Source organism: Diplotaxodon limnothrissa, linkage group LG20, assembly GCF_057381915.1.
Source record: "Diplotaxodon limnothrissa isolate DT_005_m linkage group LG20, D_limnothrissa_male_GT1.1, whole genome shotgun sequence".
Classification (NCBI taxonomy): Eukaryota; Metazoa; Chordata; class Actinopteri; order Cichliformes; family Cichlidae; genus Diplotaxodon; species Diplotaxodon limnothrissa.
In genome coordinates this window covers 27,078,302-27,094,306 of record NC_140615.1, presented here as the reverse complement: position 1 = coordinate 27,094,306, position 16,005 = coordinate 27,078,302, and the positions used below count along the sequence as shown (strand labels likewise).

Sequence of the window (16,005 nt, the reverse complement as noted above, 5' to 3'; positions counted from 1 at the left end):
GCTAAACACTGGGCGCCACTCCTGTCAGCTAAGAACAGGAAACTGAAGGAACATTTTAAAGTAAGCTGGACAATAAAAGATTGGAAAAATGTCGCCTGGTCTAATGAGTCCCAATTTATGCCGAGACATTTGGATGGTGGGTCAGAATTTGGCATAAACAACATAAAAGCATGGAACCATCACACCTTGTATGAACGATTCAGGCTGCAGTTGGTGTAATGATGTGAGGGTTTTCGTCGCATACTGTGGGCCCCTTAGCACCAATTGAGCATCGTTTAAATGCCTACCTGAGTATTGTTGCTGAGCATCTCCATCCCTTTATGGCCACAGTGTACCCATCTTTTGATTGCTGCTTCTAGCAGCATAACACACTATGTCACAAAGCTCAATCATCACCAGACAGTGAGTTCTCTGTACTCAAAAGGTCTCCAGAGCCACCAGATCGCAATCCAATAGTGTAGCTTTGGAATGCAGTGGAAAGGGAAATTTAACATCATGGATGTGCAGCTGACAAAACTGCAGTAACTGTTTTATGCCATTATGTCAATAATAAAATAATGCTGAATACCTAGTAGAGAGGTGTAATAATAAAGTACATATAAACAATTGATCTACTAATCGGAAGGTTGGTGCATTCTAAATATCCTTGGTCAAGATCCTAATCCAGAGTTGCTCTCTGATGAATCCATCGGAGTATGAATATTCGACAGAAAGCACTTAAGCATGGAAAGAAAAAAAGTGCTTGTATGAATAGGGGTGAATGAGGCATATTGTATCATGCTCTCAGAGTACTCAGATATAGAAAGCACTATATAAGAACTAGTCTTTAGTTTCTGTCACGAGTTGTGTTTATCTCCCCTGTAATACACACAGACACATCATCATTGAAAACATGTTTAATGCTGCACCATGTTCTCAAATAAATGGGACTTTACACCATCTTTGAGGCTTTACAAATAGTATTACATTTTATTAATATATTTTCATAAAACAAGTTTAAGACTGTATCAAAAACTCAGTAAAAACATTAGATTTTTAACCATTTTTTCTTATGGTGATATCAGATATGAAATGTACATAATTCACATATTATAGTGGTTTCTTTGATCCCCCATCATATTGAGAATTTCTTTTGTGATGGGCAGGTAAACATTTTATACCCTCACAAACTATAAAGTCTTTTTTTATGATTGTGATCATAAATCTAGACATACAATTAAAAAATAAAATAATTTCCCAATCTGCCCCCTCCCCCCGACTAGGTTTACTGATAAAACACTGACATTATGGAGTGGTTTAATTTCACAGGCACACAATTATGTACATCCCCTTGTCCCCATGCCTCATCTGAACTGACAACAGGCAGTGCACTAAGCATAACAGTGCAACACCTAGAGGCAGAGCAGTGATAATACAGTACTCTTACACCCACCCGCCCCCACACCAACAAAACCAACTGAATATAAGACAGTGGATCCAACTCATCGGGTACGTCTCCATTTCTCATACTGTTCGAAAGCACAGCATTCCTATGGCCCCTTTGTTATCTTTCCAGCATCCCTACAAGGTTTGCCTCGTGACCGCAGACATCTCACAGGCAGATTCAGTGGCACAGATGAACAAAAATAAAATCATTTGTTTTGTAACTTAATTAGGCTACAGCTACAACAGGCGTGATCAGTGTAATGTTCTTTTGTGATCTAGTACCAGAGGAATTTCAGTCATGTAATGAGTTCAAGGATACATTTTTTTTCCCCCTCTCCTCCTCATTCGACCACCACGTAATGCTTTCGGTTCTGCGCAAGACACATAGTGCAAGGTTTAACAAGAATTTGCATAAGTGCAACATTTGCATGTTATTGTCGAGAGGGAGGCAAAAAGCATAGAAGAGAACAGGGAAAGACTCATGTCTAAGAAACAAACTAATTTTTTGTGTAAATAAAATGTTTCATGCTTTCAGTTTGGCATTATGAATTTCATTCCCCTCTAGAAATAACAGGTGCAAAATCTTAGTAAACCTAGCCGAAAAGACAGATAAGAGTGATATAGAACTCATAAAGATTAACATTGTGAGGAAGAGCCTCAAGTCTGTTGTCATGGTGACATCTGCTCAATGGCCCTGTGGGCTTCATTTTTTCCTGCTTCTTTATTATTTTCTATACAATAGAAATAGTACATCATTGAAGATAAAATTGACTCCTCTTGGCAAGAACAGACAAAAAAAAAAAAAAAAAAAAATATGCAAGAAGTCAAAAGCAGATCTGAAGGACAAAGAAAAATTAAACAGTTTTTCATCCATTCGCCCTGTGCCTGTAGTTGAATTGTATGATGTATTGTCTTATCCATGTTGGTGAGATATATGATTATGGTTGCCTGCTTCTCTATAAAGTCAAAGCCATTTCATTAAACATGTAAAATTACTCCTGTAGTAATTCGACAAGCATCCCTAGATTGCACCTGCTTTCAAAACTCAAAGCCCCTGGTGTGCGTTAGGGAGGCACATAGGGAGGAGGTGACCTGTACGCGGTCATGTTCTTAGGGCGGGAGCCTTTGCCCTCTATGGGCACAGTAAATGGTGGGGGAGGCTGGTAAGGTGGGGCATTAGGATCATCATCTTGATAAACTGAATATTCCTCCAACAGATCCTGGTTTAGCAGGGTGCTGTGAGGGCCAGACATGTTTGGGTATTCTGGAGGAGGAAGTGGGGGCTTTTCCTCCTGGAGGATAAGAGGAATGCTGGAGGACGGTGGTGACTTTGAATCATCCAACTCATCTGCAAATATTATTGGAACGCCCTTCTTGATGAAAGTTGCTTGCTCCTCTATGGTCATCTTCCCCTTACGCTTCTTGCGGTAACAAACCATAGCAATGATTCCAGCGATGAGCAGCAGGGCAGCTACTACTACAGCAGGAATGACAGTGTGCAGGTAAACGTCATCAGGGCCCTTAATTGGATCAGGTGAAGGCGTAGCTGTAGGAAGCTCAGGCATTGGCACCTCTCCTGGTGGAATGAATGTGTAATGTTGGCATTTATTGGTGCCACGAACTGAGATGTTAATGGGTTTGAATTCAGGCTCCATGGCTTTGATAAAGACCACTTTAGGGGTTCCTTGGGGATCAGCAATCCTGTTGCTGAGAATTGTGATCTGGTCCTTTGGACAAGGACTCTGCTGGAGACTGTTATTGGTCCATTCCACAACAATTGAGCCCCTAGTGATGCTTCTTAAGGTCACTGTGCTGCTGTTCCGATCTCCCAGGGCATAAGCCAACTTCTTAGTCAAAAGAATCTTTTTATGCACATCATTGCTTAAAGTGTTGGGGTCACCATGAAAACGAGCAGCAAACATTACTGAAGGTTTGTTATTATTAGACCAGCGATGGACTCTAACCTCAAACGCATCCATGATACTCTTCCCCCCTTTGTCAGTGGCTAACATGAAATACTCATGATTCCCCTCATGTTGCTCCTCTGGAAGGCCATACAAAAGCTGGATAGTGCTGTTGAACTGGATCCAAGATGTTTCAGTTACTGGTTCTTTGGGTGTCTTCTTTAAAGTCAAACGCAGCTTATCAGTAGTACCATCCTCTCGGTCATAAAATGCATCAGCAGCAATCTTAACCTCGAAGTATGTTCCCACCCATGCAGTCACCTGATCAATGGGGTTGCGGATCTCTGGAGTTGTATTAGAGTCCGGAGCAAGAGAGAGAGCTGTTGTGCGCCTAGGTGGTTTAGGAGTTGTGGACTTCGGTTCTCGGGGAGGTGGAGTCGAGGTTTTGGGTTTCTTAGGTTTTTTTGTGGAAGAGGGCTTGGGTTTTTTAGTGGTGCTTGGTGGTGTTGGCACTGCAGTAGCTTCCACAAAAGTAGGCCGGGTCATGGTAGGTTGAATGGGGATAGTGCTTGTAGTTCCTAGTATTCTGGTGGGTTGGGGAGGTCCAAAGACAGGTGTGTGAGCTATCTGATCCCTGACCCTCATGGTAGGCTTGACTGGAAGGGGCAAAGGGCCTCTGACAGGTGGAGCAGAATTATCAGTTGCTGGGGCAATAGAGGGTGATGTTGGAGTGGGAATAACACGTGAATATGGCTCTTGGTTAATAGTTGGAGGAAGCAGGGAGGGCACTGGAGTAGGAGTATTGTACAACTGCCGCCTGACCCGTCTGACTCCCTGGGGCTTTTTATTAACAATGTGCCAGCCAACCACTGGATAGCCCAGCCTAGCTGACATAGTCCCATCCTTTGCTGAGGATTGGACACTGCTAATGTCAGGAACGCTGCCCTGGTCAAGAGCACATCCAACTTTCCATGACAGTAGGGCGCCGTTTTCCACCACTTTCTTTGCATTTCCTGGTCCAGCCATGAAAGCAGACATGTCAAATAAGCGGTTGTTGACAACAGGGACCACCCTCATGTGTTCCAGTGGCACATGAGAGAATTTCCTCATATTGCCCAGTAAGCTGGCCCTCTGTTCAGCAACCATCTTTGTCAAGTCAGCATCCAAGATGACAGTAAGGACAGTGACAGGCTCCTCAGAACCACAGGTGAAAGGCTGCAGGCCACCAATATCAGACTGAAGTGTGATTAGGGGTGGCTCAGTATCAGCTCGTTCTTCTGGGTATACTTCAATAGAGAAGACTGTACTGGGGAATACTTGGCTACTAGTCTTCTGACTTTGCTCCTCACCTGACACCATGATATGATATACACCTTTATCTTGCTCCAGAGCCAAACCTCTGAGAATGCAGCTCTCTCTGTCCCAGTATAGCCAGGAGGGTAAAGTCTCCCTTCCCATCTCGGTGAGCTTCAAGAGGGAAACAGGAAAAAACAAAACACGTCATTACCATTTTTTTTTTTACAACAAAGATAATTTTGAGATAAAAATTGAGCACATTCATTGACTGCTCCATATCAGAAGTAGCTGCAAATGACTTTGAAAATGTACAAGGATTCAAGTAATATCAAAATTACCTGGTCTGACTAGCAGATTAAATTCTATGACACAGAACAAAGACAGACAAGTATATTTGAAGTAGTAATTCGAAGATTCATAGTCTTGTCTGGAAACATGTGAATCTTTTTTTTTTATATTTCACATTGAACGAGCTGCCAGTAAACGGGACCGTCATTCAGTTCAGTTTATCAAATCCTTCCAAACATGAACAGGAAGCCGAGTGAGCGTCTATTCATAATAAGAACTGTGAGTCATCACTCATCATTTTGAGTTATTACTGTATGACAGGATATCATTCTGCATCACCACTTGGGCCAATAATAATCTCATCTCATTCGTAAGTCTGACTTGAACAAATTGCAACAAAGTCAGCTTCAATCAGCAGTGATACAGTGATCAAATCTGAAGGGTAAATGGGATAAGACAAATCTCCACACCAACTGAAATTCAAGGCGAAAAAAAGAGACAAGACTCAGAACAACAAAAAATAGGTAATGTGTTAAATTTTGTTTCCTCAACCACACTTAAGTTCAGTTATACTTTCATTAGAGGCCCAGAAAAAAACAAAAATTTAACACACTTTTCTATATAGCTTTCATTTAGTTTAGTATAAGAATGAATTTTAACCTGGGGGGGGGGGGGACCCTTAACATTCAGTTGTCTTTTTTTCTCCTACACTACATCCACACTGAAGAGGAATATGGTTGTATTTTCCAACAAATAAAAGGAGCTCAAATCTACTATGCAAACTTTATTAATATAGACCATTTTTGTTACCATTTGTACAGCAACATTGTTCTTTTCTTCACAGAGAAAGATTTTTTTTAAAATGTTAATTTATAATTAATAAATTGCCACATATATCACCATTAGATTCATCTCAATGATTTTGCTGGTTTTTTTTACCTGCACACTGCAGCCTGCATGGGCACGTCCTGGTGGTACCTTCAACTGGAACACCTGGCCCACAGTTGCTGAGGAGTCAGGGATACTGGTGTGCACTCCCTCATTCTTTGCAGAGGAATCTGGGACAGCTGTGGGCGGCCCTTCACCAACTAAGGATGCTGCAGCGTTGAGCTCAGAGAGCACAGAGGACTGCATGGATGCCTCTAGTTCCACAGATATCATCTCCACAAGTGTCTCTTGCTGTTCTGGTACTGTGCCCTGAGTCAGGGTCGCCAGAAGCCCCATTATCAGAGGGATAGTCCTGCACGAAATAAGCCTGCTCCCCCCAGCATCCCCACAGCTCACGTCTCTCCGTTTATAGTGCATAGCAATAGGCCTTTGGGCTGCCCAACAGATGTCTATGAACAACTGAAGAGGCCACATGCACTGAAGTCAAACTGATGATATGCTTGACAGTCAGATTCCTTAGTGATTGGCTATGCTTGAAAATGCAACGGTTTCTCTTTGTTGTCCTCTGTGATCCATGAAGAGATCTTTGGCAGCCTGCTAGACAGCCATGACATCTGGCTATATAGAAAAGAAAAAAAAATGAGGGCAACAAAGTGGAAACATACATAAAAACATCAGTGTAAACATACATCTATTATTACAGGTTGCGTGGTAGTTTCTGCAGACATCTATTATGGTGGGGGTTTTTTGGCACTTGTTTACCAATTAATATTAATGTCCATAATTCTTGGTGTAAATATATGTACTACACAGTAGAGGGTCCTGAAAAATTGCTCAGTGGAAAATAAAAAGGATCTGCTATGACACTTCATTTTTCCATTTATTTAGAATGCTAAATCAGCAACAGAAAAAAAACCTCAATGTCTCACTCTGTCACTGGTCCATAGCCCAGCTTCTAAGAAGGAACCCAGAATTAATACATAATGACAAACCACCACAAATGCCCATTACATTACACATCTGCCAATCCAAAAAAAATTCACTTTCTGCCAAGAACCCTCAAAACACTATTTGTCTTATTTTATTGATATGCAAATTGCAGCTATGCAACTTTAAATCTGTGGTTTATGGTGTAAAATGGCAACAATTTTTAAGTTATTAAATTGTTTTTTGATATATTAAATGTCTGACATCTTAATTTACAGGTCACCATGGAGTCAAGTACTGTCAAGTATTATGCATGGCCTAGTGAATGAAAAGGATTTGAAACGGTATTAAGCTTTCTCACTGTAATCTAGAGCCACAACATTATTCAGGTAAGTTCCCAAATGCATTCTTCTTTAAAAAAAAAAAAAAAAAAAAAAAAGTTCAATAACAATGTAACATAATGTTAATACATTTTAAATACATTATTAGAAAAAGAAAGAAAAAAAAAGTTGATCACCTAATGATCTTTACTTCTATGCCACGCCATTTTGAGTTATAATGAGTCTCATGAGATGATGGAGTGTCAAAGGTTGTTTGTCTTTGTTGTAAATTTTAATTAGATGCCCTGGGGTTGGAATTAGAGTCTCCATTGCGCTGACCTAGCCAACCCCAATCCTGTAACACTCAAATGGGCACAGGAGGGTCAGCCGTTTGCCCAGAATCCTAATGCTTAACTCGCACAACGTATGACGTCAACAGACACACTCCAATATATTGTCAAATAGTGGCTACACTTGTCCCTCACTAGAATCCCTTTATGTATAATCTAAGCCATAGAAAAACAAAACAGTTAATACACAAATTGCTCATTTATCAATGCTTTATGCTGTCTGGAAAAAAACTAACAATAAAAACAATATTACCGGGATGATTCATACAAGAAAGCGCATAAAAACTAAAAAGGGCAGCCGTGCAATGAAAGGAAATGAATGAAAGGAAACTCACAGGAAGCAAGACATCACAAAATATATACACAAGTATTTACTTTACATTGGTGGGAGCACAGGCTGTGCATTATTGTTTTGCAATAAGCCATTAAATTTAATGAACATAATGAAAAGTAATCATTACTGAAATCATCCATGCATGAAACTCTGGTGTACCTGTAAACTGAAATGCAGCAGCAATAACTCTAATGTTCAGATTTGATTGTGTCCCTTACTCGCTCTCCTTTAAAAAGCATTAAGACAATCTATAACATATTTAAACTTGAATCTCTTTGGAAAAGAAAAAAGAAAAGAAAAAGAAATTATAGTTGCACGGTGGTTAGCACTGTTGGCTCACAGCAAGAAGGTCCTGAGTTCAATTCCACCATCAGGCTGGCGTCTTTCAGTGTGGAGTTTGCATGTTCTCCCTGTGTTTGCGTGGGATCTCTCCGGCTACCTCCCACAGTTCAAAGGCATGCAGTTAGTGGGGTTAGTTTAATCGGTAATTCTAAATTGCCCATAGGTGTGAATGAGTGCGAATTGTTGTCTGTGGCTGTGTGTTAGACAGATTGGCGACCTGCCCAGGTGTACCCTGCCTCTTGCCCTAAGAAAGCAAGGATAGGCTCACCCCCCACCCCGAAAAGGATAAGTGGAAGAGAATGGATGGATGGATAGTTCCTAAGAATAACTGTTACTTGCTACTACATCACTGACACTCAAACACCTGGTTGATCAATTTTATGCAAATAAGACAACCTTTAAAATTTGTACCCATTCTTAGTTCCTACTGTTATCCCCCCCCCCCCCCCCCCTGCCCCCCAAACTCCTTACACCCATTTAGTAAGCCTTATTTGCAATTTGTGTATTCTAACTCAGCTGATTAAACAGCTGAATGGATGCATTTTCTCTACTGGAAGGTTTTCAATAGAAAGCAATGTTGCAGGTGGGAGTGATCAGAATCTCAGAGGGAATCTGAAACGGCAAATCCTGCACATTATTTGCAGACCTCTATCAATTTGCTCATTTCACTGCTTTAAAAAAAAAAAAAAGGAAAAAGAGGAGAAAATTGGAACATCCCTAAGCCAACACCTCTTTTTAAGGTGTTAATAACGTTTATAATATATATACACATATATAATAACCTTTATAATATCACACTGCAACTAAGAAGGCATTTGGATGGGATATTTACTTGACTAAAGATACCATGTTGCCTTTGTGATCTAAATTATTCTAAACACATTAAATGTTTTAATTTTAGTGATTTGCTTTAAGTAACTAAAACATGTTCTTCAGAAAAGCCAATTACGAAAATAACAGTTTACATTACTGTAAAATTTGTAGCTCGAAATATTGTCATTACTTTTGTGGCAAATTAATACCCTTTTCCTGTTAACCCGTCAAAATGGTACAACCAACAACTACTGTTCCACGTTTTAAATATAGATCGTTCAAGTTCTTTTTACAACAAGTGCACATTACAGTAGTTTTCAAGTCAACCAATGCCCCAATGAGACTAAGAGAGGACAACCCTCAATTTATACAGATATATAGATACATATAAGACTATTTTTGTTTGCTTGTTTTGAGCTAATACCATGTGACAACTAATCAGGACACTAAACAGCCACACATGAACAACTCCAAGTACATATACTACAATTACCAGAAAGCTTTAGGTTTATATATGGAACAAAAAACAACACAACAAAACTCCAAACCTAAATGTAATAAATTTACTGACATGTAAATTTGGTCACATTTGAGGTTGCTGAACTTGCATGTCTAGACTGTTACAAGCATCACTACCCTGTCTCCCAAATGCGGTTGGATGAATGTCTAAGATAAGATAACCCAAAAAAAAAAAAAAAAAAACAAAAAAAAAAAAAAAACACACAACCCCAAAACAAAACAAAAAACAAAATCACAGATCAAAATCCACTGCAGGTATGTTGTATCTCACTCTGATTTGGACTGTTACGACTACACTGCCAGATGGGCAAATGATGATATACAAGAAAAATTCACATTCTGTATCCCCCACCAGCTTGCTGAAGAGACATATCAGAGGAGGAGCATTTTATATACAAAATATATTTACACAAAGGCACTTTAAAACACTAGTTTAAAAAAAAGAAAAAAAAAAAAAAAAAAAAAAGAACACAATGGATTTGTTCTTCAAATATGAAGTTTGACGCCTACTCCGCAAAAGAGTACTGAGTCACACCACACCTAACACATAAACCAGGTTGAAACATGTTGCTTATCTGGGATTTTTATCTGAGTCACTTCAGTGGGATTTCAATCCCCTGTCCCTCTCCCCCAGTTCTCTTCTGACTCCAAACCCAGGCAGTCTCTTTAACACACATACATCTTGAATTGACTGCAACATGCAGGCTGAGTGTAAAGACAAAAGGTACTGCTTGAGCCGTGTATCCATCTGTGTTCAAAATGTAAAACACAAACATTACCATGAAAACAGTTTACACCCATAAGCCTTATTTAGACTGAGCACCACACCTCAGGCTGCTGCCACACACAAATGGGGGGGGGGGGGTAGGCAACATCTGAGCATCAAAGTAAGCTCTCCACAGTGTGACCTAGATTTTAATCACGTTCAGTATGTAGGAAGTTTTAAATAAAAGTCAAACGACATCTCATTAAGAAACATTAAACGTTTCAAATCAATGTGCATTTGTAGTGTTCCAACACGCTGTTCAAATGAACAACTAAACGGCTTTAAAATTCAAACGTCTGCATAACAGGGTGTGTTTAAGATGAATAATCCTCAGGACTAATTAGGATGTGTCATTTCAGGAAAAGCCCAGCAATCTAAACATTGTTTTATAAAGAGATTACTCATGAAGTCTGGGTCTCTGGTGTTCAAATCATTAAATATATCAAAAATAAACTAAAGTGTTCTTCATCAAAGCACTCATTCAAAAAGAAAATAAAACCTATTCTGGCTTAATTACCTTTCCCATTGCACATAAAAGAGTATAATTATGCACCATTGTTACTGTCATATTTTCTTTGTAGCAGCACTGAGGCCGAGTTACATAGCACTCCTTAAAATATTTAAAGGATACTTTCAAAACCCCAGCATTAACCCAAACCTCATTAAATTGTTCTGTTTTATACACATAGTGGAGCCAAATACATATGCTACAACAAATCATGTTCCTATGACAACTGTATAAATGCTTGAAAACATCAAAACCTCCCCATTTCTATGATAAAGCCTTTTTTTTAAAAAAATCTATGGTAAACAAAGCAATGACACAGACTTGAGCGTGGGTGATTTCTGCCCATTTCACATTGAGGCCCACACTAGTGGGGCGACGACACCGTTTAACAGCCGTGGTATCCATGCAGTCTGCAGTTCAACAGTAGTTAAAACTTGAAAACCATCAAAAATAATTAGGGCTCCGATGCACAGTGGCACTCTGGGCCAATTGAATTGACGTACCACATCCAGCAGCCTCTAGATAGTGCATGAGCTGAATAACAAACATATCCACAAGACAAGCTTGCTTTGCAGTTGGATGTTTCCCTTGTGTTGCCCTCCACTCTGTTCAACAAAGTAATGAAATAATGTGGAAAGAAAACACAAAATCGGCCTTGACTGAGTCAAAGTGTAACCTGCCGTGGTGACCTGCGAGCAGCTCGTTTAACGCTACAGGAAAAACTACTGTATGCTGTCAAACGCAGGAAGTCAAATCACACTTCTTTTTTTCTGTAAATGAATTCACAGCTCTGTAATGCACAAAGACGCAGTGGAGTTTCAGGAGAAAAACAGCAACTAGCCAAATATATTTTAATCTGGAAATTGGTCCTTGTTCAGATCTAGGTTACTGATTAATTTTCCTTCAGTCGTGAGAATTCATTTATGGCCGAGACTACTGATGTTTGTGAGGTTACAACCCGCAAAGCAAGGTTAAAGCGAAGCTAACGAGCTGGTATAACGTCAAAATTCGATATTCACCCAGCTTTAATAGAAAGAAAAAGAAGAGGGGAAAAAACACTCAGGCTAAAAGGAAATTAGCGATGTAACAGATGCATATACTGCGGTCGTTTATTTTTTATTTGTGTGTGTGTGTGTGTGTGTGTGTGTGTGTGTGTGTGTTTAGTTAAAAACACCTAATTTACATGTTTATAGGATTGTTAGTAATTTTGGGTAGCCAGTTATTGCCCTGGAGGTAGTGTCAGCTAAGTAACTAAACGTTGGCTACCGGGCCCCGTTTCCTTTGCCCCGTTTCCGTCGGGCTCGGTAGACGAGGCCTTTGTAAATGACAACGCCGCCTACGACGTTCAACCTTGATAAACCATTTGGCAACCCGCAGTAAATAAACTCCACCTTGACTGCAATACAAGCCTCTAAAACTGCAGTAAACGTATAATCGAGGAGCCGCGATGCGTGCCATCCCGAGCCCGTCCATCGCTAGCTCAGGGATGCACCTGTTCTATTCTAGGCGGACCAGAGCAGCGAGCTGCTGCTGGGGCATTCACCACAGATGCCCGACTCTCGCTCTCGGAAAATAAAATAAAATAAACGCCGCTAATCTCAAACTCATACACGACAAAAACTGGGCTGCATGGCAGCACGCTCCATAAGCCACCGTCCGAATACATCAACTCACAAACACTAAAATCGAAGAACCGGACCGAGGTTTGGTAGCCACCGAACGGGCTAACTAACAAGCTAACAGCAGTAGAGTATAGTGGTGACAAATATAGCTCTTTACCTGCCTCGTCGGCCGAGAGGAGTTCGTGCCACAAAATGCGCCCATTTAAGTAAAGACGAAGAGGCAGCCGTTTTTCTTAGTGCCACTCGTGAAAAAGCAACGGAACCCCAAAATTCAAACTGACCTTGTTAGCGAGCTAACGTTAGCTAACTCGCGCCGTAATGTCTCCTCTTCTACCCTGAGAGCGCAGCGAAGACTTCTCAAATGCCATAAAACATGCGCTTCCCTTTGAGCGCCACGGGAGGAAAAAATAAAAAGTCTAGTATCGTGTGAATAGGGTACCTGGGCACAGTCAAGGTAACATATGTCTCCCCTCTGGGTTGGTAAGTCTACAGACACTTCACAGCTCTGTGTTGTAATTATGTCGGTTACTACCCCTCCCCGGCTGCCTCGCTCTATCCTTCTCTTACACAGGTCTACAGGTTGAGGCCGATCGTGTGTACCAGCGTGACTCCACCTCCCTTTTATTTGGAGACGTGCAGGTGAACGCAGAATAAAGTGATGCAGGACAGTATGCAGCAAAACACAAGTTCCCCAGTAACCTAACCTCACAGTGTTGCTTGCGATGCAAACTTCAGTGAGGGCAAGTATTTCCCTGCAGAGCTTTGTTTTATTTTTATGACAATGTGCCTCTCTGATGATGATTAAAAAGGCAAGTGCAGGTATTCCCACTTGTACTTTTGTTCTGCCGTGAATGTACCCTTTTAACTAACACTCTTGAAGTGATATATTTGACTTTCTTTCTGTGCTTTATAGCAAATATTATGGGGTCATTGCAACGAGTTGGCAAAGATATCTAAGCTGTTGCGGCAACAGTTTAGATTGTGCTTGTTTTTCGCTGGAAACTGGTCAGATATTTTAAGGGTCACTCGTGGTCTGGAGGTTATATTTGTTCAAAGAAGGGTTTTGAAATGATTAACAGCTGAACTGATTTTCTGTTTGTGCTGGTAGAAATACAGTCCGTGTTTGCACATTCTTATCGTCAAAACAAACTAAAAGCTGGAAGTGGGGTATTGTGTGTGCGTGCACGGTTTTCACCAATGTGCATTTGCAAGAGTGATTTTTTTGTTCTCAGACTCCTGAGTGAGGGCAGCTGTAATATTAGTCACAGGGTGCACGCATGTGGTTGTTTATGAGTCCAAGGTTTAAAGGAATTAGGTGTTTCTAGGTTAACATTTCATTGCTAAAGCATCCTTGGTAAGTTTCTGATACATTATGTAACGTGTGACGTTTTCAAATGTCAAATATATAAAATCCTGTACCAGTTAGAGCTATGAGGAAAAAGGTCAGTATTGGTTCGTGGATTTGTTTAGCAATGGTTTGAGCTGCTGCCTGATTGCATTGCATAAAATTCCTTAAAATCCCCTTTCTTCACCTTGACAACTTCTTACCTTTCCTCTTATAGGTGGAACACAAAGATGGTGGCAATCCTTTGTGAAGATCTTTGAGCCTGTACGAATGACTGGTTGCATTAAGCCTGCATTATTATGGTTTTAAATAGGGCATGAGCTCTTTTGGGAAAAATACTTAAAAGACGAAAGGAAAGTTTAAAGAAAATGGAACATTTTCCAGACTGACAGTCGGTGTTGAAAAAGAGGCAAGCAGCACAGTGAAAACCTTCAAATGAAACAACAATTATAGATGTCATTATACTGCCAAATAAAGCTGCCAAATAAAACTGCCAGATAAAATGGTAAAAATGGGCATTCTTACTCACTTTGCCAACAAATGATTAGATGTCTTTTACCCTGCAGAAAATATTTGCCTGAAATATGTGGTTCCATTTACATGATGTCATCATCATAAATAATCATAAACAATAAATTGCACAAATATCTTGGAGCAAAAAAATTGACTCTGTGTTTATGGCAACAAAGAAAGGACTTTCATATACTAATAAAACCCTTGGCAGCCATGAGGAGAATTTTAAGATGGAAAAACAGTAGCTGTCTGTAATAGTTCACAGACATGTCAGTCATCCGAATCGCTTTGACTCTTTGTTCACCCCTGAAAGGCAACATGTATATACAGCTGCAAGAACATGTTAAAAAAAACCCATTTAGCATTAACATGATTTATTAGATATATTCACAAATACAGGCGAAAAACAAAATGCGATGAAGCACTTTTCACATCTTTAGTAAACCTGCTACCAGCTGTGCAGGCTGCAGAAAAAAATGTACTTTTCAGTTAAGTAACTTATAGAATCTCCTTTACCAGGAAAAACCTCACATGTTTACTGATTCCTCCTTTACCTCATCAGATGAGACTTTTGGATCATTGCTCAATATAGACATATTTCAGTTCCTCAGCATTTTTGTGATTTTGTTTTTTAATTGTGCAACTATCTTTTGATGAAACTGCATCACCAGTGGGTTGCATTTCCTGTTTTTTCCAACCACTTTTGTTTAATTTTTCTTTCTGTGGTTTCGGATATTGCAATGTCACTTCTCCTGAGCGTCATGGACTGCTTGCCCCGTGATTCTATGTTAAACTTAGTTTAAACAAGTTTTGAATACATACGTTTTTTCACTGATCTCATGGCGTTTTGGCCCTGAGGTAGCAAAGCAGCTCCCAACTACGACGCTTCCTCCTCCGTGCTTTACCTTTGAGATTTCTGTAGTCCTTTCCGCCTGAGCTGTTTTGTTTTTACCACTGGTTTCTTTTTTTTACCTCTTTAATGCAATCGTTGCAAGGTGTCAACTCCTAGGTAAATTTTCTCAGTTTGCGGACAGATTTATTATTATACCATTTTATATATAGACCTTTTCCAGCTTCATGGATCTCTACAGTGCTAAGTCTTAGGTTGCGGTGACTGAGACTTGCTCTGCACTAACCAATCTTTCTTGAGAATAGCATACTTTGTCAGAAGAATATGCTAAATGAATGCCTAACTCTGAGTAGCCTTTGGAAAAGTTGTTGAAGCTCAGATGACATTTTATGAGTAATCGATACAATAAAACATTATCATACTATATAAAGTGCTCTGACGTGGCCATTGTATATTAGCAGAATATGCAAGAAACTGCAAGAAACTGAACTGAATTGAAACAAATTGAAAATGTGATGGATTTAATTAAAGGCTTTCTCTTGCAGCTGCCTAGCTGCATATCTAATTGAGAGTACATGTAGCATATTGAGTATTTTAAAACAATATTTTATCTAATGCACATTGTAATGAATGTGCATCTGTGCTTTAATTCTTTCGGAGTTAGCACTGAAATATGTGCATAAAGAATTCATCATCACGTAGCAAATTTGTGGGACAATTTGCTTAAATCACAGATTACAATTTGCACATCACACTACATACTACAGTCATTGTAATCAGAATCTATTTTTTATAGGCATGTTGCACCTAATTGTCTCAAAATTGAATTAATACGCCATCTGCACAGACAATAATTAATAAATTATATCATTTTCAGGTGAGAGGAATGCAAGCGTTTACTAATAGTTGCTGTTCTCTCATCTTATTGTTTACACTCAAGACAGAAGAGGGATTTTCACTGCAAATGCATCGCCCGGCTCTCATTTTGTCTCAAC

General features: G+C 39.8%; 1 protein-coding gene across 1 annotated transcript; it reads right to left on the bottom strand.

The window, feature by feature from the left end:
* Positions 1–2,311: 2,311 nt before the first annotated feature.
* LOC146611087 (dystroglycan 1-like) lies at positions 2,312–12,821 on the bottom strand. The gene is made up of 3 exons (XM_085344492.1): positions 12,584–12,821; positions 5,853–6,419; positions 2,312–4,796 (listed from the first exon to the last, which is right to left on the bottom strand). Exons 2-3 carry the CDS (start codon positions 6,273–6,275, stop codon positions 2,490–2,492), a joined length of 2,730 nt encoding a protein of 909 aa, XP_085200618.1. The 5' UTR covers positions 6,276–6,419; positions 12,584–12,821; the 3' UTR covers positions 2,312–2,489.
* Between the last annotated feature and the right edge of the window lie 3,184 nt (positions 12,822–16,005).

Excerpts from the sequence above, each read along its gene's own strand:
- LOC146611087 (XM_085344492.1), bottom strand. The coding sequence starts at position 6,275 with ATGTGGCCTCTTCAGTTGTTCATAGACATCTGTTGGGCAGCCCAAAGG. Across the intron at positions 4,797-5,852 it reads ATGCAGGCTGCAGTGTGCAG|CTCACCGAGATGGGAAGGGA; the intron begins GTAAAAAAAACC and ends TCCCTCTTGAAG.